General features: G+C 33.8%; 2 protein-coding genes across 2 annotated transcripts; both read left to right on the forward strand.

Moving 5' to 3' along the window:
• Nucleotides 1-774: 774 nt before the first annotated feature.
• On the forward strand, nucleotides 775-19,153 carry abcc13 (ATP-binding cassette, sub-family C (CFTR/MRP), member 13). The gene is given in 24 exon segments (XM_073830574.1): nucleotides 775-779; nucleotides 831-912; nucleotides 1,247-1,290; nucleotides 1,372-1,501; nucleotides 1,612-1,787; nucleotides 2,503-2,680; nucleotides 2,868-3,119; nucleotides 3,237-3,302; nucleotides 5,253-5,390; nucleotides 5,824-5,970; nucleotides 6,064-6,142; nucleotides 6,245-6,284; nucleotides 7,063-7,120; nucleotides 8,342-8,561; nucleotides 8,824-8,975; nucleotides 9,199-9,354; nucleotides 9,466-9,656; nucleotides 12,798-12,918; nucleotides 13,001-13,102; nucleotides 13,312-13,458; nucleotides 14,940-15,098; nucleotides 15,352-15,518; nucleotides 18,414-18,608; nucleotides 18,706-19,153. Coding segments are annotated over 24 exon segments (3,090 nt in total). The 3' UTR covers nucleotides 18,791-19,153.
• A 2,008-nt stretch (nucleotides 19,154-21,161) lies between these two features.
• On the forward strand, nucleotides 21,162-23,151 carry lyz (lysozyme). Its single transcript, XM_073830961.1, has 4 exons — nucleotides 21,162-22,077; nucleotides 22,232-22,387; nucleotides 22,675-22,750; nucleotides 22,926-23,151. Exons 1-4 carry the CDS (start codon nucleotides 21,855-21,857, stop codon nucleotides 22,993-22,995), a joined length of 525 nt encoding a protein of 174 aa, XP_073687062.1. The 5' UTR covers nucleotides 21,162-21,854; the 3' UTR covers nucleotides 22,996-23,151.
• Nucleotides 23,152-23,812: the final 661 nt, after the last annotated feature.

The following is a 23,812-nucleotide window of genomic DNA, read 5'->3' on the forward strand; positions in this document are numbered from 1 at the left end:
GGTGTATGGAGTGTACTGTAGATTGGAGAAAAAGTAATATATAGCAGTTTAACATAAGGCAGGAACATAACAAAACATCTTATCTAATGTTTTTTTTTTTCCTAAATCTGAGAAAAGACTTGATGTGATCAATTCTCAAATATAATATCATACTGTATGCAAAAAAAAAGTCCCTCACTGGAATTGTAATTATTTGAACATTTATTAACGAATAGCCTAAAATAATTACACTAGATCATTTTTATTCCAAGTTTATTTAAAAAAAAAACTGCTGAAAATATATTGTGTAAACGTATATTAAAGTAGAATGTAAAATCATATAATATGATTTCAGGTTATCACTAAAAAACGTAATCCTTATAATCCGTTTACTATGCATCTGAAATACAAATTAATTAAATTACATGATACTGGCAACCTTCTTAGTTATCAATAATTGATAACAAAGTGAAAAATAACAAAAGTGCATATTAAAATCAACAAACGCCGACTTGAAGAATTGAGTTTTTTGCTATTTGGTGGAATTTATTAAATTAGAAATTGCACAATTTAATTGAACACCAAAAGGGACTAAAAAGATTTACACTACAAAGTGATTGACAGCCGGCAAACACACCCACAGCCGAAAGCGGCGTTCTCGTTGGACATTTGCCCACGCTGCACGCTCCACTGTTTACGCTTCAAACGCGGTTTAATTCTCCACAGAAAGCGTTCTTTAATTATCCCAAAACATGTAAGAGGACATTTAAAGCTAAATATCGTCGGAAAGTGTATATGACGTGAAATTTAGGCTACTTTGTGTGTTTTCCTGTGAGGTGCTATTGTTCCAGCTGTGTGAGACGCAGATGCAGTCGTTTGCAAGCGGCAAGACATTATATTGTTTTTAGACGCTGCCAGCGTTGCTAAAATGAGGTAAGCACAACTTTTATTGATTTTTTTTTTTTACAATGTATGAGCTGAATGTCTCTTACATTTAGACTGTCACGAGGACGCCAAAAAATTAAGAAGTTCGCATTATTGTAGTCAAGAATGGGTTTTATTTATTGGTTTGACACTATTTTCCTTCAGTAGTACACAATTAGTTTTTCTTTTGCATTTTTACAATACTGTTTAATTGTTTTTTTTATATATATTGATAAGTATATTTATTCACTGCCATATTTATTTAATAAATGCTTATTATATTCAATCATTAACTAAGACTATTGTCTCTGCACTGAGATTTGTGATTGTTTTGTGCTCACAGTCAAAAGGGAGCCTTATTCGTATGAACCTCCTTTGGATAAATAGGTAAGCCTAAGCCTATAACTAGGGAGGTATTCTATAATGTTGTCAACCGCAGCAAGCTTTAACATTTTTTTCTGTTTTCAGGGTGGTTGTAATGGGCCACAGGGGACCACTGCAGTTGTCCAACCTTTGCAAGCTGTATAATGAGGAGCCTGTCCACACCCTGTGCTCTGTGTTTGAGCGTGAGTGGGAAAAACAACAGAATTACAATGAGGTAACTGTGAAAATACACAAGAGCCAGAGACAACCTTCTCTGCTGTGCTTGTTTTCATTATGAAAAGAGTGCTTTGAATTATATTTAATGTTAATATTTGATTTATACAGGGGTTGGACCTAGAAGAGGATTCTGGAAGAGAGTCACTGCTGGTCTCCAGTAAAACCAATAATGGTTACTCTCTCCTTTATGCAATATGGGTGACATTCTGTCCAGCTTTAGTCAGAGTTGTGCTTCTGAGACTGTCAACAGATCTTTTTAGCATTTTAGGTCCTCTGACTCTCAGGTATGAATATAATTCTACATTTTTTGTTCAAAAATACAGTAAAAACAATTTAAATATCATGTTCCAGCAAAACATTAGGCAAAAAAAGTCTGCATTTAAACATCAATAATAATTGATAAAGTTAAGCACTAAATCAGCATATTAGAATGATTCACAGATGACCCTGGACCACAAAACCAGTCATAAGGGTCAATTTTTTGAAATTGAGATTTATACATCGTATGAAAGGTGACTAAATATGCTTTCCATTAATTGTTAGGATAGGGCAATATTTGGCTGAGATATAACTATTTGAAAATCTGTAATCTGAGGGTGCAAAAAAATCTAAATATTAAGAAAATCACCTTTAAAGTTGTCCAAATGAAGTTCTTAGCAATGCATATTATTAATCAACAATTATTTTTTGATATATTTACGGTAGGAAATGTAGAAAATATCTTCATGCAACATGATCTTTACTTAATATCCTAATGATTTTTGGCATAAAAGAAAAATGTATAATTTTGACCCATACAATATGTTGTTGGCTGTTGCTACAAATATGACTGGTTTTGTGGTCCAGGGTCACATTTATCATAAGCACCAATAATAAATAATAAATTTAGGCACCGAATTAGCATATTGGAATGATTTCTGAATGATCATGTGATTGAAGACTGGAGTAATGGCTGCTGAAATTCTCTGATCTGTTTTTGTACATGTTTTTTAACCTCAGGTGGGTTGTTCTGTTCTGTGAGAGGCAGGCTGTGTTTGACTGGGCAGGATACACATTTTCTCTGGTGGTGTTGGGAGCTGTTTGCTGCTGCTCTGTTTCTCAGCATCACTTTGAGAAACAAAGTAGGTTAATTACAGCCAATGCACAAGCAGTTCTGTCTGGCTCCCTCTACAGGAAGGTAAATGTCTCATGTTTCATTTTCTCAATCAGTATGCTGTCGGAATCATTCTTCTCACAAAAAAACGTTTTGTCATGTCACTGAAAGTGTAATAAGTATATATCCATTTCTTTATATACTGAAAGGTTTCTCTTCTTTATCCCATGGTTCATGTTCCCTCCATTTCCCCCCTTCTCCTATACATAAGACATTGTCTGTTTCCCATAGTTCTCGGCAGCAATCCAACACCACTCAGGGGACAGATGTATTAAGGGAGGTTGAATATTTGTCAGAGCTGGTGGTCCCATTAGCTTGTCTTTGGTCTGCTCCCCTGAGAGTCGCTCTCTATCTGGGTTTACTGTGGGGCGAATTGGGCCCATGTGTTCTAGCGGGGGTGGCATTAATACTAGTCCTCATTCCTGTCAACTCAGCAGTGGAGCGCAAAGCCAAACAGCTTCGGGTTAGTATGGCGTGGCTGCTCAGAAATTCATTTAGAGTATGCATGCATGCATAAAATAAGAGATGAAGTGTATTTCTGTCTATGCTGTGATGCTGATATATCTTTGTTGTTCCTCAGAGAACTCAGCTGATCATCAGAGAAAGGAGTGAACAACTGATCAAGGAAATGTTGCATAAATACCAGGTCTTTTCTGCTTCTAATCCTTGATCCTGACATTTATAGTCCTAACTCTTGAATTTGTTTCAATCCCAATCAGAGGTGATTGTAGGATTTCGGTCTAAGGGTGGCTCAGTTACGTATCTGAGCATGAGCTAATTTAGATTGGAGGTATATTTCCTGCTGTAAGGACAAAAAAAGTCAAGATTAGTTTTTGCTTGAATTACTGAATTTTTTTTTTTTAATTCATATGCCTTCATAAGTTTTACCAAAATAAGTAACTTCACCTTCTCCTTGCAACAACATCTCTGTGACGTGCGTCTGCTTGAGGGCGAAACAATAATTCCTGGCCTTCAGCAACCTGTCACTCATATGAGATTGCAGCAATTAGCAAACGACAGCGATCCAATCAATTCCTGATGGACAACATCAAGTCCTGCTTCACGCTTTTTCTCATTTGAGAAACCGTTTTGCTTTGACATCAGTAGGGTGAAAATCCAATTGCAACTTCGGTGTCTTGGTGATATTTTATTTTTAATTTTTTTAACAAAATCTGTTTGACGGTAATGGTTTTATTTTTGTCATTTCTCTTATTCAGTGCTTCAGTGTAAAAGTTCCATATTGGCCACCCACATACAAGCCGTTTTATGCATACTTTATTTAATGCTTAATTGGAAATAATAGAAAATTTTGTAATTCTTTAATAATGAAAGTGTTAAAGAATTAGTTAACTTCCAGAATATAAAATTTCCTGATAATTTACTCACCCCCAAGTCATCCTAGATTTTCATGTCCGTCTTTCTTTAGCTAAAGAGAAATTAAGGTTTTTAAGGAAAACATTCCATGATTTTCTCCATATAGTGGACTTCAATGGGACTTCAAATTGCAGTTTCAATGGGCTCTACACGATCCTAGCTGAGCAATATGGGTCTTGTGTAGTGAAACAATTGGTCATTTTCTATATAAAAAAAACATTTCTATACTTTTTTACCACAAATGCTTGTTTTGCTTGTTTCTAGCTCGACTTCACGCGTTACATAGTCATGTTGGAAAAGTCATGCATAACATAGGTGGAAGTACCAACCCAGTTTACAAAGCAAACATGCAAAGAAAGTCAAACGCCCTTTTAAAAAAAGGTAAAACAACATTGGGTGATTTTGAAGTTGGAGGAGAAATTGAGCTGGAGTTTTTTCACACTAACCTACTTTTCTGAACCGGAGTACAGAGACGAAGAATTAACCACACATGACCTTTCCAACGTGATTACGCAATGGTTTGCAGAGCTAGTGCAAGACAAGTTTTTGTGGTTAAATGGTATAGAATATATTTTTTTTTAAATGACAGATCGTTTTGCTAGATGAGGCCGTTATTGCTCGGCTGGGATCGTGTAGAACCCTTTAAAGCTGCATTGAAACTACAATTTGGACCTTCAACCCATTGATCCCCATTGAAGTCTACTATATGTAGAAAAAATTCTGGAATGTTTTCCTCAAAAACCTTAATTTCTTTTCGACTGATGAAAGAAAGACATGAACATCTTGGACTTGGGGTGAGTAAATTATCAGGAAATCTTTATTTTGGAAATGAGCTAATTCTTTAATGCCTTTTTAAATTACATATCATGTTTATTACGGCAGCTCAAAAGTATGCAATTAAACATTTCCCTGTCTTTGTATTTTCAGCAAGCTAAAACCTCAGCATCTGTCATGACATTACCTATTTCTATATTCATTAGTTTTGTAACTGCTCTGTTTATCGTCAGAATCAAGCCGAAGTAGAAACGGATGATTTCTTTTGTATTGTGTCTCACGTCTAAGTAAAACAGATTGTCGAAAAATAAAAAATGTAGGGTATGGACTTGGTTCAATCCATCAGTTTTTAATTGTTTGGAGGCAGATGTGTTTACAATAAGATCAATAGCATGCATTTGGAAAGCATATTTTAATTCTATGCCAACTTTAATCTGTCTTTGTGTAGGCGCTGAAATATCTCACTTGGGAGTCTTGGTTCCATCGAAGAGTTACAGAGTCACGGGCGAGGGAGCTGGAGATGCTAAGAATTCTGGGATATCTGACAGCCTTATCTATGCTTAACTCTATCTGTATGCCTTTCCTGGTAAGTGCTTGATATTCAGGACAAATACCCTCAAGAGCAAGATGGGCTGACCATCAGGTGTTTTTCTAGAGCTAATTTGGTAAATAATCTAGTTAATCTAGAATCCTTGTTGGTTAGTGTCCAAATATTCCATATCCTTCTTAAAAATCATTTTTTTACTTACTACTGCTAATCTACCCTCTCTGTGATTTTTGACTTCAAATTACCTTGCCTCTCTTCTCCAGATGCACAGGGGCTTATCAAGTAAACAAATCCACAGAGCTCTGAGATTAAAACCCAAATCAAAGTCTATCATAGATTACAACCTGAGGTCAGAACATTTTGGTCCCCATCATGCCGCTCTTTCATCAGAATGGACATGACCTGTGACTGGACAGTGAACGTAATATCTTATTTGACCCATATTTCCCATACTCTTTAACTTTCTGTGCAGGTTGGTTTCTCTAGTCTTGGTGTGTTTGTGCTGGTGGATGATGGGAATGTTCTCACACCGTCTCAGATCTTTACATCCCTCTGTTTCTTCAGATTGCTCCGCACAGCTCTGCTGGAGCTCCCTGGGCTCTTGTGTGTTCTCAAGCAGGTAGCATGCATGTGACATAACATCAAAAACTTTTTTAAAGAATTGTATTCATATTTTTGTTCATATTAATTAATCTCAACATCATTTATGCAGGCACAGCAGTCTCTTTGCCATCTGGAGAAGATGTTTCTTACAAAGGACTTGGGCACCACTCAGTTAGTTACTACAAAAGGTAACCAACATTTTTGGAGACTCACTGATGCACTTTTTTTTTGTAAGTGGAAATTTGTCTTGTTGTAAAAGCTATAAAGTGTCACTCTGTCATGTGTTACAGAAGAGCTTCCATCTGATGGCTTCCAGCAGCCATGTGACAGGTAAGTTGGTACTTGTTTATTTGTATTTTACAATATATTCATAATTTTATAATGCACTGCAATTAATCTATTGAACACCCTCATTTAAACGCTTGGAGTCTATAAGACATTTTCACGTTTTTAAGGATTCTTTTTGCAGTAAAACAAGTTTATAATAACAATGTTTTCAATTTTAATATATTTTTAAATGTAATTTATTCCTGTGATGGCAAAGCTGAATGTTCAACAGAAATACAAATGTTTGTGTACGTTACGTTATCCTCTTCCATTTGATTAGGCAGAGTCCAGAACATTGTGTAAAGCACAGTGCGTGACCTGACCTGTCAGTCTTGGTTGTCCAGTACAGATCCAGAATTAATATATTACAATTGCTTTAATCCAAGACAAACATCAGTGCATTTAAGAGCATTAGCAGTGCTTCTGATTTTAATATCTTTCTGATCCCCCTGAGAGAATGTATCATGCTTTTCTTACACTGTTTTCTCTGCCCTAGAGTTGCCTTTGTGGTTTAGTCATGAAGGGTAGTGCAGGTTAAGAAAGGATTATTGCTGGTCACAGGATAGTTGGGACCGGTAAAAGAGCCTGACTAAACAGGGTTGCCGACTTTTTTTTTTATCACAATAATTGAGCTTGTTGTGGCATTATCCTCATCAACAAGCTACACCATGTTTCTCTAACCTGCCTGTGGTTTTGTTGTGTTGATGCATGTGCTGCAGTTTGACCTCAAGTACACTGTATTTTTATAGTCTAAATATTCTCCATGTATTGATTTTTACAGGTGTAAAGATAAGCACAGTCATTCTGATGATAAAAGTAATCACTATCTATCCCAAAAAGTAAGTACCAAAAAATTATTTTCATTAAAAAAATTTATATTTAATATATTTAAAAATATTTAATATTTTAGATAATTTGACTTTCTTAAACTTCTTTAAAATTATATAAAATTTTCATGCTCATCAAGGCTACATTTATTTGATCAAAAATACAGAAAAAAACAGTAATACTGTGAAATATTATTGCAATTTAAAATAATGGTTTCTATTTTAATGTACTTTAAAGTATAAATTATTTCTATGGTGCAAAGCTGAATTTTCTTCAGTCATTTACATAATCCTTCAGAAATCATTTAAATATGCTGATTTATAATCAATGTTGGCAAGATTTGTTGTGCTTAATATTTTTTGGGAAACAGTGGTATTTTTTTTAGATTACTTCGATGAATAAAAAGTTAAAAGGAACAGCACTCTTGAAGAAATCTTATCTAACAATATCGAAACTTTGGGGTCCATTTTTTTTTTTCCTTTTTTGAAAATAATTAATACTTTATTCTTCAAGGATGTATTAAATGAATAAAAAGTGATCAAAGTATATATATATCCTAAAAAACATATCACAGATTCCAAAAAAATATTAAGCAGCACAACTTTCCAACATTGCATATTAGAATGATTTCATGTGACACTGAAGGCTGGAGTAATGATGCTGAAAATTCAGCTTTGCATCACAGAAGTAAATTATATTTTAAAGTGTATTAGGATAAATTATAATCAAATTTTATTAATTTATTAATTATTTATTCATTATTTTAATAATATTTCACAATTTAAAAATTTTTCTCTGTATTTTTGATCAAATAAATGCATTCTTGATGAGCATAAGACACTTAAAAAATATATATAAATAAATAAAATCCCAAATTTTTAAATGGCTGTGTGTGTATATATATGTGTGTGTCAAGAATTTTAAAAAGTTTTTTTTTTTTATTAAACTCCTTTAATTAATCTGCTTAATAAATAAATTTACATTATGAGTTAATAGAATAGTTCATTCAAAATTTAAATTGTCATCATTTACTTGCCCTTATGCCATTCAAAATCTGTAAGAATAATACAAAATGTATTTATAGAAGAATGTCTGGGCTGATGTTTCCCCAAAATAAAAACAAAGTTTTTATGAAAACAAATTAAAATTATAAAAATGTATTTCAGTGAACTAACCCTAAGAGGTTCTTTTTGCTGTGAATATTGTGTAATGGTGTGGTTTTGTAATTTCAGGGTATTGGAGAGGCCTGCAGTCTGTATTTGAGGGCTTTCAGCTGGCACTGGGTGTCAGTTTCCTTGCTTCTATACCTGTCTGTGTGTGCTGTTAGTTTAGCACAAGATGGTGTTCTGAGCTTGTGGACGGATGAAGCCAAAGAAGTTCAAGGTCTGGAAGGGTGGAGAGAGCTCAGAAACTCCCGACTGTCTGCGTACGCACTGCTCGGACTCCTGCAAGGTTATTGTCAACCTGTAGTTTCATATTTGAGAGTTTTTTTCTTTTTGTCATATATATAATATAGAATTAGAAAACAATCTAAAAATTCTTTTTTTCTGAAATATTGTCTTCATCACTCAAAATTTGAAGAAATAGATGTACCACTGTTCTACTAACATGCTTGACAATATATCCAAGGCATTTCAACAAAAACCTTTATTAGGACTAAGCAGTGCCATTAAAATGTAGGAAATTATCTCTAAAATATGCTTTTGTATTGCAGCCTTCCTGGTGTGCTGTGCCACCTACTCTCTGACCTGCGCTTTTCTCAGGGCATCTCATAAATTACACTCTAAGCTTCTGTCAGATGTTCTTCACAGGCCTGTGCATTTCCAGAGGACAGAAACAACAAGACTATTGCAAGCTTTCACTCAGGTGAGTGTTGTCCTCCAGGAGGCAGTGTTGAGCAGAGCTTAAAGCATTTGAACCAAAAAGAAATGCCTGTTAGATTCCCAGAAGTAGAAGGTCATCACTGTTGTGCCCTTAAGGAAGTATATGTTATATAACAGATGCAACCAAATATGATGAAATAACCAACATAGATCTTCCTTAATCCAGTTTGAACAAAACCAAACATTGTGATCTCATATTGGCTTAGGATATGCAGGTGATTGATGAAGATCTGCCCAAACATTTGCACAGCTGGTTGAGGAGTCTTTTGGATGTATTGATCACCACCGCTTTGATCAGCTTCATCATGCCGATTTTCAGCCTAGCTGTCTGCCCGCTTATAATCCTCTTCCTTCGTATTCAGGTACGTCATTTTCCCCTGAAGGTTTATACATTGGCAGATCAACAGCTAACATCGAGACGTATTTACAAATTGTTATTGTACAGGTATTAACATTTATTTTTCTTCTTTTAGTCACGTTTTTCTTCAGCACACAGTCGAATCAGACGCATGGAGGCAAACCCAGTTACTTCTATGATGTGTTTGACACAATGTGTTGAAGCTCCACTTTCTGGGCCAAAACGCAGGGAGGTGTGTCTGACACACTGCCTCCAAGCCTTAAATCAAAACCTGCTGGTCAAGTACAACAAAATCAACACAGAAAGGTTAAAAAAGATTTTTATTTACATTTTGTTTATGCTTGTAGTCTGAGAAGGACTCCAAGAGGTCCACTTGTTGCGAATTAGCTGATTAAAATAAATAATTATAATTGACAAAAGCACCAACGTTGAATTAAATAACCTAGTTCAGGGATAGGCAACGTCGGTCCTGGAGTGCCGATAACCTGCAGAGTTTAGCTCCAACCCTAATCGAACACACCTGAACGAGCTAATCAAGGTCTTCAGAATTACAAGGGCTGAAGGCCCCTTTTTTTGTTAGGGTTAAAGCTAAACTCTGCAGGACATCGGCACTCCAGGACCGACGTTGCCTGTCCCTGACCTAGTTAATCAACAGTGAATTTAATGATTAACTCTTTTTTTATTGTCTCACTTCAGTTACATTACTCCCAAGGTATACATACGTTTGTGTAGATGTTTCTTTATTGACAGAAAAGTGTCTTTATTAAAGGCTGATTTTTGTAGGTTCATGCACAAAGCAAAAAAGGTTGTTTGCTGATTACAGGATAAGACATTTGGCCTTGTAGGTTCTCTGCAAGTTTTGTTTAGGCCTGCCATCCAGGGTTGCCAGAAACCCGCCCAATTGCTACCCAAAACTCGTTTCTGTGTGGATCAAGTTCTCCAGTTAGGCCAGTTCTCCTCTTTCCACATGCTCCTCAGCAAAGGTTAATCTAGCCTTTTAATTTCTTTCTGCTAATGAGAGGTTTGGTCATTGCAGAGTGCTCTTTTAATCTGACTTCTCTGAAACATCTCAAGGCAGATTCTTACCCTGTTCAGCACTGAACTGGCAAGCAATTCCAGCTGCAGTGTTGAACGATTGTTGGTTTATACACTAATTAAAGCAGAAAAGGTTGGTTGCTGAAAACAGGGTAAGACATTTAGCCTTGTAGACGCTCTGCAAGTTTTGTTTAGGCCTGCCACCCATGGTTGCCAGAAACCTGTCAGGGTTTCAAAGAGAGGACTCAAATGCAGAATGTTAGTGATGGTAATTTATTGAACAGACGTCAAAGACGAGATGGTGAGGAAGGAGGGTGAACACAGTCCAAACAATAGGCAGGGAAAACATTTGAAGACACCCTGACGGTGAGGATGACAACTGAGTCCAGGCTACAATCCAGTAGTGAGCAGAACTGGCAAGAAGCTGGAAGTTAGCAGACAGGAACCTCAGTGGAAGTGACTCCACAGTAGAGATCTCACAGGTAATGCTCACATCTAGCAGAGAGGGCAGACCAGGAGCACCGTCAGCAGGACAGGACAGGACTGGACTGGACAAAAGACAACAAAACAACTTGACAGAGAATAAACTGAATATATAATAGCAGACAAACAGTAAACTAGATGGTTGGACACAGAGGTAGAATACACAACGAACTGGCAAAGACAAGAGGGAAGGTGCACGCTTATAAAGGGGATAGGAAACATGAAGAACAGCTGGGGACACTCAAACAAACGAGGACCAAACTAGAGGAACAGGTGATGATACTCAGACAAACGAGGGCTAAACAAGGGGGCGTGGAAATGGGAAACAAGGAGGAGGGACAAGAGGAGCACATGGCAGACAACAACAAAGACAAAGCCATGTGCTCAAACACAACACAAACAAAGACACATTAAACAAAGACAGAACAGACATGACTGTCAGAGGTGATCCCTGACAAAACCAGCCTAATTGCTACCCAAAATCGTTTCTGTGTAGGGTCAAGTTCTCCAGTTAGACCAGGGCCCGTATCCCTAAAGAATTTTTGTGCAAAAAGTGGCTGCTAGCGGCCAAATTCTAAGAAAATTCTCAGAGTCATGGCGTTTTCTTAGAATTTCCCCTAAAAGTGACACGAAAATCCCTAGCACTTAAAAGGGCTCCTAAGGCGAGATCTGCTAAGAGCAGGGAAGAGGACTTTTAGTGGCTTAGGAGTTCCCCTAAGCAGCTGCACAAAATGGCCATTTTTTGTGTTTTTGTTAACAAAGCCTTCATAAATAGACCAGCCAGCAATCACAGACATTGATAAAAGCTGAGCCGTGTTACCCTCGTTAAGACCACACTGAGTTGTAACGTTGCAATTTCTACTTCATTAAGGACAGCCCATCTTGTTTTCAATGGGGTCCATATGGGAGTGAAAGTACAAAATATGCCAGCTAGGATATTAATATGAGCAAATAAGACACAAATCATTATTTGAGCAGGGTGTAATGAGCTTAAGTTTTCACATATTTTAGATTCTAATGTTAGGCTATAACCCCTACAGCTTACTATTCATTTTCCAGATATTTTCTTGAATGTGAAATATTATTTACAATTACAGTCTGCATAAGATTAGAGTGTATAATTATGTTTATTGATTTGAGGGTACATCCTTTGCTTATTATCACCAAAAGTTAATTTTCATCAAACTTGTAGGATCAACCAATCACAGCTTTTGAAATGATGACTCATACCTAGCAACAGGGTCAACCACACCTCCTCATTAGATAGGATTTTCCATTAATTCCTTGCTCAGAGTTCACTGAAAATGTTCTGGAATCACTTCATCAAGCTAAAACTCCTGGCAAGGAATTTTTAGGTTATGTTAGAAGCTCTCTGAGAGGATTCTCAGAATCTTTAGGGATACGGGCCCAGGTCTCCTCTCTCCACACAACATGCTTCTCAGCAATGGTTAATCTAGCCTTTTAATTGAACAGTGTTGAACTGTTTGTTGGTTTATACACAAATTAAAGCAGAAAAGGTTGGTTTCTGAAAACAGACATTTAGCCTTGTAGACACTCTGCAAATTTAGTTTTGGCCTGCCACCCCGGGTTGCCAGGTTTTCGCTTAAACCTGTGGACATGAAAAACAACCAGCAACAGTGCAGACTTGGCAACACTGCTGCCAACTAAAAAAAGTTTGAGAACCACGACAGTACACTGGGGGTGCCATACACAACTGTAACTGATTTTATTATAGTGCTTGCAACTGTTTTTGAGTTATCTTGTATTTTAAGCAAATAAAAATAATTGTACATATTCTTTTGTATTAAACGAATACTATAAACTATAAACATCTACTGAACCTGGCAAATAAAAACGTCACATTTATTGCAGCATAAACAGCAGCTTTGACTAATGGTTTTATGGCCAAAACAATATTTCTGTGTGCAGTTGGGCTGCTCTGCGGTTAGATGGCATTGCTGGGATTGTGCTGTTCCTTGTCAGTCTGATTCTCCTGGAGACTAAACCAGACTCAGGGCTTGTGGTTCTGGCTTTGATCTGTGCCTTCAATGTAAGTTCATCTGCATACTTCATACCTACCCTCAGTTTGGTTTCATTTCATTCATAATGATTATGAAAATATTTTGTTTCAGATTAAAGAAGCTCTTCACTGTTACCCTCAGGCTGTTTCTGATATCAACATGGACATGCTGAGCATGCAAAACCTTTGTGAATTTGTGAAAATGGAGAAGGAGGTACAATGTAACATAATACATACTTAAGAACTAAATATTTTTCTTTGTGCTTGCTGGGTCACACCACTCCACACCTAACCCTACGTGGTCAAATTCACTGTGTACACTGTGTAAATTCCAAAGAGGATGATTTGTCACCTCAGAGTGTCATTGGATGCCATTTCCTCTCCATTGAAATGGACTGAGCCAACTGGCCCTTTTTTCCTTAGGCAGCATGGAGAGTCACCTACAGACTGCCCTATGACTGGCCCCAGGATGGAGAAGTGAAGTTCAAGAACTATGAGTCTGAAGCCTCCACACCAGCCTGCACACCAGCTCTTAGAGGAATTAATATCACCATTCTAAAAGGGGAAAAGGTGCCTTGAATATTTATTTATTTATTTGTTGGTTTGTTTGTTTTCTTGACTTCCATACTGATAATAAAGAAATGAATGAAAGACTAATTAATTAATATCAATGATATTTAGTTATTTATAAGCCTAAGATTTCCATACTGGTAATAAATAAGCAAATCAATTAATATTAATTAAAATGTATTTATAAACCTAATAAATGAATGTATTACTAATTAATATTGATTTATTTATAAGCCTCAGATTTTCATACTGATGAATAATTAATTACTAATATCAATATATCATTTATTTATTTTGATTGATTATCAATATGTCAATGTCAAACTTACAATAAAAAATAATTTTATATTAATCAATTAAAAATAATTTTATATTAATCAATTAAAAATATTTATTAATTTATCATTATTAATACCAATTTTAGTAATTTATTATTATTATTATTATTATTTATTTGTTTTTCATACTGAATATATTCATTTCTAAACATCAGGGTGTTTTTTTGTTTGTTGCATCAATTTGATTTATTCATTTATATATTTATTAGCCTAAGATTTTCATACTAATAATTAATGAGCTAATAAATTAATATTAATATTACATTTATTTATTTATTTGACAAAATAGCAACAAACAAATAGCAAATGAAAAGCAATTTTTTTTTTATTTTTTACTGATAATAAATTAATAGTTTTATATCAATATTTAATTTGTTCATTTATAAACATTATCAGTAAATTAATTACTAAATAATATCAATATGTAATTTATTTATTTACTTTTCAATATCAAACTTACAATAAAAAATATTTTGTTATATTCATAATTCATTTGTGTGTTATTAATTATTATTATTAATAATTATGCTATTTTTACTAATTTATTATTATTATTAGTAGTTGTTGTAGTATTAGGTTACATTTCTAGATAATGTAATTTCTTTTTTATATAATTTATACAAAATTCACTGATTATATGTATTTATTTTATTTTCATATGGAATATATTAATATTTAAACCTCAGTGTTTTTTGTTTGTTTGCATCAGTGTTATTTATTTATTTATTTATTAGCCTAAGATTTCCATACTGATAGTAAGTCAATCGGTTAATATTAATATTTAATTAATTTATTTTTATTTTTTTGTAAGCATAATAAGTAAATTAATTACTAAATAGTATCAGTATTTAATTTTATCTATTTATTTATAATCATAACACAGTAATCATACTGATGATAATTAATGAATCAACAAATAATTATCAATACGTAATTTATTTATTTTTTGCATTTATCAATGTTAATTTTAAACTTACAAAAAATATTTTATTAATCAGTCGTTATTTATATATTTGCTGTTTTACTGTTGTTATTATTATCACTAATTTATTATTAATGTAGTTATTATTTATTTTATTTTTTTATGAATAATGTATCAATATTTAAATCTCCGAGTGATTTTGTTTGTTTGCATATCTATAGATTGGTGTCGTAAGCAGGGGGAAAACAGATACCGATGGTTTGGTTAGTTGTCTGTTGCGGTCAGTGGAGGCCAGGAGCGGCGCTGTGCTGATTGACGATGTAAACATTGCCCACATCGGTCTACATGACCTTCGTAGCCATCTACAAATAATTTCTCAGGTTAGTCAAACAATATTATATTTGCATACAAGAGAATGAGATTGAACTAGCTCAATCCAGCCACAGCAAAACCGATCAAAGACTGGAGGCGAAGGAGTGTTGACAGGTAACAACTATTTGACTGGGTGTGGTAGAAGGAATGCTCTCTGATATTGAGCATAATATAAAACTAGCTTTACCACGGCTCCGCCAGGAACATGCATTATCCAGTTATTGTAGTCACTAATGAGTTATGGTGTCCCATGTGTTACAGGTTCCCGTACTGTTCTCTGGTCCCCTGAGGGCTAACCTGGACCCGTTCGCTCAGCATACTGATGCACAGGTGTGGTTGGCTCTGGAACTCTGCCATCTGAAGGAGCGTGTTCGACTTTTGCCTGCTCAGCTGCTGCACCCTATACAGAGGACCTCCCTCGCTTTCAGGTGTGTGGGAATCAAATCATTGGATGCTTTAGGCCAATTTGACTTATGTAATATTCAAAGTATTACATTGTACCAGAATATAGTTGGTCTTCGTACAGTTATACAAATGGCTGATGTAGAAAATAGTATTAGTATTGCAGAGATATTTAAGTCAAGGTCAGGGTGGTCATTTTTTTTCTTTTTTCTTTTACTTAATCATAACATTTATTTTTTGTAAAATGTAAAAAAATATTTATAATAAATCTTTAAGTTGGGTACCATAATATTTTGTAAAAGGAAGAAATTCAGGTCCGTCCTGGGTCATGCCCTTGTATATAAAATATACTAATAAAAATAAATAAATACATTTATTAGATATTTATATTTATTTTTATTTTGTATATAAATAAAATAAAGCATATAATTAATACATATATTAAATTAAATATTGATATAAATTATTAAGTTATTAACTTATTATAAATAAACAATAAATATGTATTTATATTAATTATTATCAGTATGGAAATCTTATAGATAAAATTAAATATTGCTATTAATAATAATAATAATAATAATAATAATAATAATAATAATAATTAGGCTCATAAATAAACAAATAAATAAATCAAACTTATTTATCATCAGTATGAACTAATAAGGCTAAATTAGTAATTAACTTGTTAGGCTCATAAATAAACAAACAATTAAACAATAAAACAAAAATAAATAATTTACGTAATTTTATATTAATTATTAATTGATTCATTATTTATTATCGGTATGAAAATCTTAGGCTTATAAATAAATAGATAATTAAATATTGATATTAATTAGTAATTAATTTACTTACTAAAATAAAAACAAAAATAAATAAATTACATATTGAGTTGAATTATTAATTGATCAATTATTGATTATCAGTATGAAAATCTTAGACTTATAAATAAATGGATAAATTTAAATATTGAGATGAATTAGTAATTAATTAATGGCGAGATCAGACTGCATGATTTTAGCCCCGATTTTGACTCGCCGACAGGTTTTGAGAAATCGCTGACAAATGCCCGAAATTACAGGCAAATCGGTGCTCGTTCACGTGAGTGACAATCACACAGTGTGAACTATCAAAGACGCGATCTGAGAGAATCGCCAACGTGTCGCCGACACCCGTGAGATATTTGGCATGCTAAATATCTGGACCTGTCGGCGATTCAAAATCATGCCGTGTGAAAGGTGATCTGACTGAAAATCACATCAGCGATTACCTACAGCCAATGAGACAGCAACATCCAGGCCAGCGGGAAGTTGGGGGAGGAGTTACGAAGGTATAGACCACAATATCAACAAGCATAGCTTCAGCTTCTTTTCTTTTCACTGCAAATGAGTGCACATGCAATTTGTACGACAAGCTTCTTGCGGGCTACCTTTTTTTTTTTATAATAATCCCAGTCTCACGTGAGAACTTGCACGCCTGACCTCGCGTTGTTTCCATGTCACTTCTCGCGTGTGTTTGGTTGTGAGACGTAGTTTGCGGACCGGGACAAAGTTGTCGGCGATTCTTCCTATTGTAAAGTCATGCAGTGTGAAACCCCCTGTCGCCGATCCATCATGCAGTGTGAACACAGCAGCGACGGAATGCTACCCCAGATAGTCATGCAGTGTGAAAACATCTGTGACGCGATTGCTTTGAAAATCGAGCAGTCTGAACTCGGCATAACTTGTCAGGCTCATAAATTAACAAACAAATGATTAAATGAACAATAAAAACCTAAATAAATAAATAAATTTCACATATTGATATTAATTATTTGATGATTCATTATTTATTATCAGTATGAAAATAAATAGATAACATTAATAATTGATATTAATTAATAATTAACTTATTAGGCTCATAATATTAATATTAATCGATTAACTTATTTGTTATCAGTATGAAAATTTTAGGCATATGAAAAAATAGATGAAGTTAAATATTGATATTAATCTGTAATTAATTTACTTATTAGGCTTATAAATAAATAAATACATAAAGTCCTGGTCAATTAATAATATAAAATTAATACAAAAAAAGTATTCAATTAAAAAAATAAAGTTACATTTTAAATATTTATTTTTATTTTATTTATTATTTTTATGCAATTTAAAATGTAACATTTAATGCATTAAAAAAATCACATTCACAGATTACAACAAGTTTCTCATTTGCTTATTAAAAATCTTATTCAAAAGTTCTATGAAGTGAATTTTGCAGATTGGATTTCAGATACATTTTTCCCGCTTATTTTGTGTTGAACGAACCACAGTGTGAAATTTAGGGATGTAACGATTCATTCATTTTATAATGCAATTTTTTTTTTTTTTTTTTTTTTTTACAAATGAGTTTTAAGACAAATTATTAATGAAAAGGTGTCATTTTAGTATTTTCTAATAAATAAATAAGTAAATCTGCACAGGTCTTAAAATATTTGAAAACAAATCCCAAATCAAATAAAGAATCCAAAACAAACCTCTTTATATAGACTAATGCTTTGCCTATGCTCTTTCCATTTAAAACTAGAGGCAACCACAAAACTAAGATTCTGCATACAGGAGCAGTTCACTGATCTATTATAGATCAGTGGAGCAGTTTCATTATTTAAACTAGATTGTATAATTTTGAAATATGAAGCAAAAACAAAATGTTCTGACTAAAATTCAACAATACTACAAAAATAAAAACAGCTGTGTTCATTCCTAGGGAAATGATTCACATTCTGCCTGGAACCAATCATGAGTCCTGATCTGGATTGTGTCTCTGGTTTATTGCCGCATGAAACAATATATTTTTCTCTATGGCAACCCTTATGTACTGGCACAACAAACAAGTGGTTGTTATGGGTTAAATATTTTTCTGTTTTTGTGTTGTGAAAGCTTTGGCCAGAGGAGGCTGCTCTGTTTGGCCAGAGCCCTCCTTGCAAGGGTCAAAATCCTGCTTGTGGAAGACGCCCTTCCTACTGTGGATGTAGAAACAGAGGACGTAGTCCGCCAACTGATCCACACAGAGTTTAAAGACTGCACTGTACTGTGGCTCACTCAGAACCTGCTCAATGTCATGCACACCGACAGGTCAGGAGCAACAATCCATTATATAACAAGTGACTCATCATGTCATTAAATGTCAAGTATTCAGTAAGGTATTTATGACCTGTTGTTACTCCTTCAGGCTGCTGGTTTTGAATAAGGGACAAGCTGTGAACTTTGACACCCCTTCCGCTGTCCTCCAACAGGGGCCGCTGTACAGTCAATAAGACGGGACCTGCTCTTACAGTACATCCTATTATTCTTCTCTTATCATTTACTTATTTTTTTGTTGACTAAATATTTAAAATATTCATTTGACATCATACATTAGGGTCCCTGAAGCACAGTTTATAGACACATTAATTAATAGAGGTTTTGGACAGATTATACTGAATAAAGGGTTAAATAAATAAGATTTTCAAGTATTCTACTAAATTGTGGGGGTTATTTAAATGTATTTACTTTTTTATATTTTATAATTTATTAATTAATTTAATAATATAATTATAACATTGTAATGTGTATTAAATTATTACAATACTATTTACTTTTTGCCACTTAGTCAAAATAATAATAATAATAATAAATAATGTTTAATCTAAGCACACATACACACCAGTTTACAAAGTTAACTTGCGTTCCACGATACCTTATGTTTCTGTGCTGTTTAAATAGGACTGTTTTAACTGAATCTTTTTTCTTTCATCTGATCTAATGTCAGATCATAGTTCATTTATATCAAAATTATATTTTTAACACTTTTGATACTCTTCTGCCTTTTATATGCATATGAAAAGTACACCTACAATATGCTAATTAAAGAGAACCAAACAGCAGGTCTTTCCTTCTAAGGGCTGTTTGTGGTTATGCACAGCGGCCGGTTGAGCTGTTTGTTGACACATGCTCATCTTCTCCATTTCCTTTGCAGTTATTGTCAGTTAATTGCACATTACGTTGCATTAAGAAGACGTTTTTTCACAACTGTTTTTCACATTGTGTCTCCACAAATTCCTACAGTTATTTCAGGCTGTTTGGATAGAGGATAAAAACACTTGTAACTTTTGACCAAGAGCGTAGTTTGGCCATAGGTTTTATGTTTGTTTTTTAAGGCGTATTACAACCTGTATGGAAATTTCTGAATAAAAATCAAAAAGCAATATATATTTGTTGTTTTAATGTTGTTATATGCTGCTCTTATTAGCTAAATTATGACTGGGTTTAATCTTTTGTCCACTGTTGTCTTGATCTATTTATGTGTAGAGGAACTGGAAAAGATTTAGATAATTTTTGGTTCTAGAAATAAAAATAAAACAGTCCAAAGTGTTTTCATGGGTTCCTAAAAAGACTTAAAATGTCTTCAATTTAGTGTATCAAATTTAAGGCCATAACGAGTCTTAAATTGTACAAAAAAGTCTTAATTTATGATTTAAAGAGCTGTTAAATTTGGGGACAGAAAGACAAGATGCTGTGTATGGTATGGACGCTGGTTTCTATGGAAGTCTGTTTCTGCCACTGAGTAAAAAATAAAAAAGCGACTTTATATCTTACAATTCTGACTTTTTTCCAGAATTGTCAAATATAAAAGTGCAATTTTGAGTTCAGAATTGTGAGATATATATAGTCACAATTAACTTTTTTAAACTCGTGATATAAACAAAGTTCTGAAAAATTCAATTAAATTCAAAAGTCAGACTAAACTCACAATTTTGACTTTTTTTCTCAGAATTGCATGATATAAACTCAATTCTGAGAAATAAAGTCAGAATTAAGAGATATAAACTCACAATTCTGACTTTTTTCCTTAGAATTAATAAAAACTTGCAATTGCAAGTTATAAAGTCAGAAGTGAGAGATAAACTTGCAATTTTTACTTTTTTCTTAGAATTACGAGATACAAACTGTCTGACTTCTCATAACTGTATGATATAAACTCGCAATGGCGAGTTTAAGTAAAAATTTTGAGGAATAAACTCACAATTCTAAGAAATAAAGTTGTAATTCTGAGAAATAAACTCAGTTCTGAGAAATAGTCAGAATTACGAGATACAAACTCACAATTCTGATTAATTTAAATTAATTTAAACTCGCACTTGCAAGTTATAAACTCGTAATTATGAGATATATACTCATAATTCACATTTTTTTTCTCAGAACTGCGTGATATAAACGCACAATTGTGAGTTATAAAGTCTGAATTGCAAGACAAACTCACAAATAAAGTCGCAATTCTGATATAGTCACAGTTCTGACTTTTTTCAGAATTGTGAGTTTTTTTATCTAAAGTTTAAGTAAAAAATTGTGAGATATAAACTTGCAATTGTGAGAACATAACAGTTCTTTTTTTCCTTCAAAATTTGATTTTATAACTTGAAAATGTAAGTTTATATCTCACAAATTGGAGAAAAAAGTCAGATGTGTGTGAGATAAACTCTCAGTTGCAAGAAAAAAAGTCTGAATTTAAAATAAAATAAAAATTACTTAAATGTCCTTACTTAAACTATGGTCTAATCCTTACTTAGTCTAAGCCCTGTCTGTGAAACCAGGATTAAATCTCGCAATTTTGACTTTACAACTCCCAATTGTGAGTTTATGTTAAAAAAAAAAGCAATTCTAATAAAAAAAAAGGTGAGCAAAAAAACCTTTTTAAAGGCTGAAATGTTGTTTATCATTTTTGAAAATCACTGTCTAAACTGTTTTAATCATGATTTTTAGTAGTTTTACAGTTTAATATGTTACTCTAGACATTGTCCTACCCCACTTATATGTGACCATGGACCACAAAACCAGTCATAAGGGTAATTTTTTTGAAATTTAGATTTATACTATATGAAAATCTGGAATCTGAGGGTGCAAAAAAAATCTAAATATTGAGAAAATGGCCTTCAAAGTTGTCGAAATGAAATTCTTAGAAATGCATAATACTAATCAAAAATTAAGTTTTGATATATTTACGGTAAGAAATGTACAAAATATCTTCATGGAACATGATCTACTTAATATCCTAATGATTTTTGGCATTAAATGAAAATGTATAATTACCCATACAATGTATTTTTGACTATTGCTACAAATATCCCCTTTCTACGACTAGTTTTGTGGTCCAGGTTCACATATGGTATTAATTTTATTTAAGCAAATCTTAAGCCTTAAATTTCAGCTTAAAAATCCTGCAGGTGCCCTGGGCCCCCAAAATCAGTTATTGCCTCAACCGCCATATCTGAAGCAACTGCAACCAACATGCACTTGTGAAAAATTGGTTGCGACACAAACCTTTCATTTGACTTATAAATAATGCCACTCAACAGCATCCACCCTCAATCTGAACTCCTCTTCAGACAGCAGATATTGAAAGTGAATTTTCTGAGCAGCAGTGCAAATATGAGGGTGGCTATTGCGGTCTTGTGTCTGATGTGGCTGTGCTCCTGTGAGAGCCGCACACTGGGTCGCTGTGATGTTGTTCGTATCTTCAAGCAACAGGGACTTGATGGCTTTGAGGGATTCTCACTTGGCAACTGTGAGTACTTTTGTTATTTGCATTTTCAATACAAACCTGTATTGGTTGACATGCCTGATATATATTCATTAGCTGGATTTATTTAAAAAGTGCAATGTATTGTAGAAATGTCCATATATTTTATTTCTTTTGCTTTTGAACTTCATTTCAACAGATGTGTGCACGGCCTACTGGGAAAGCAGGTTTAAGACCCACAGAGTGCGTTCGGCTGATACCGGGAAAGACTATGGGATCTTTCAGATAAACAGTTTCAAATGGTGCGATGATGGCACTCCAGGTGGAAAGAACAAGTGCAATGTTCTCTGTTCAGGTACATTATACCTTTAACTGGATTTTATGTTCAGGTTTAAACCGTATACTAAATACAATTTATGTATTGCAACTTTCACAAGTGAATCAAAAAAGTTCTTTCTAAGACAAGAACGGGTATTGTTTAGGACAACTTGGATGAAAGGTTTTGATCTGCTTCAAATATGGACTACTCTAGTTTATAATAAGGAAAAAATGTGTGTAAAAATTAGAAAAAAGTAAATGGACTTTTTGACCTTACTGTATCTATGCCTTTTAACTTTTGTTTATACGTTTCCCATCTGATAGATCTGCTTAAGGATGACCTGAAAGCTTCAGTTGAATGTGCAAAGCTCATTGTGAAATCCGATGGACTGAAATCATGGCAAGTATTTATTGCATGTATCCTTAGGCACAAGTGACAAAGCTTATTTGTCACATTAACAAAAGTTGCTTGTCCCTTTAAAGATTTGGCCTCAAGCTTGTCTATCATAAGTGTAATAATCTGTCGTGCATGTTTATTTTTGACACGATTGTAATGTTGATCTTTGTGTCTGCAGGGATACCTGGGATAGTTACTGTAATGGGCGTAAGATGACGCGCTGGCTTAAAGGTTGTGACACGCACTAATAAGGCCTTGATTGCCTGTGGGAGTTTTAATTAGCTATAATGCTCTCAAACTATGTGGTAATGCATTGCTCTTTTTTGGTATGACTTCTAAAACTAAAAGACATTGTCACATTTGTAACCTTGAGATGTATATTAAAACATTTCCCAAATTGTTAATTGTTTGTGCTTTGTGCTTCTTACTTTTGGCTAAAGCTTATGCAGCAGCAAATTGTGATAGATAGATAGATTGTTTGTTTGATGCTAGATAGTAGCGGCAGACTTTTATTTCAATTGGTTTTATTAAAACTGGAATAATCTGTCATTGAAAACCCATGTTGTTTAAACAATACTCTGAATACTGGATGTGTCTACGCTGATTATGTCTCTTACATCCAATTTCAGGTGAATTAAATAAAGCTATATGAACTGTGGACACATCCATATCACTGTAATAATAATACAAAAAAATTGCAGCTGTATTTGCCAGAACTTTACCAATTAAATTTTACAGATTGAATTGAGTTAAACTTTAGGGGTAAAAACAACATCCAGCCTGCTTAATAATCTGAAATAAGATGTATATACCAACCTGAGGTACCAAACATTTTGTACCTTTAAATAATTACCAAAAAATAAAGGTGGTTTGTTACTGTTGCTATGTCCATCAAGCCATGCCGTTCTCATGGCACACATATTCTCACACAGTGAAAGCAACATCTGACAACCCACCGACAGACAAGACAGAGCAAGTTACTTTAGGCATGAAACAAAGTCTCAGCTTTCAAATGTTGTCATTTTTTTAGAAATTCCATCAATAAATACTATTTTGTGGCTCTTT

This window comes from Garra rufa, chromosome 24, assembly GCF_049309525.1.
Source record: "Garra rufa chromosome 24, GarRuf1.0, whole genome shotgun sequence".
NCBI lineage: Eukaryota > Metazoa > Chordata > Actinopteri > Cypriniformes > Cyprinidae > Garra > Garra rufa.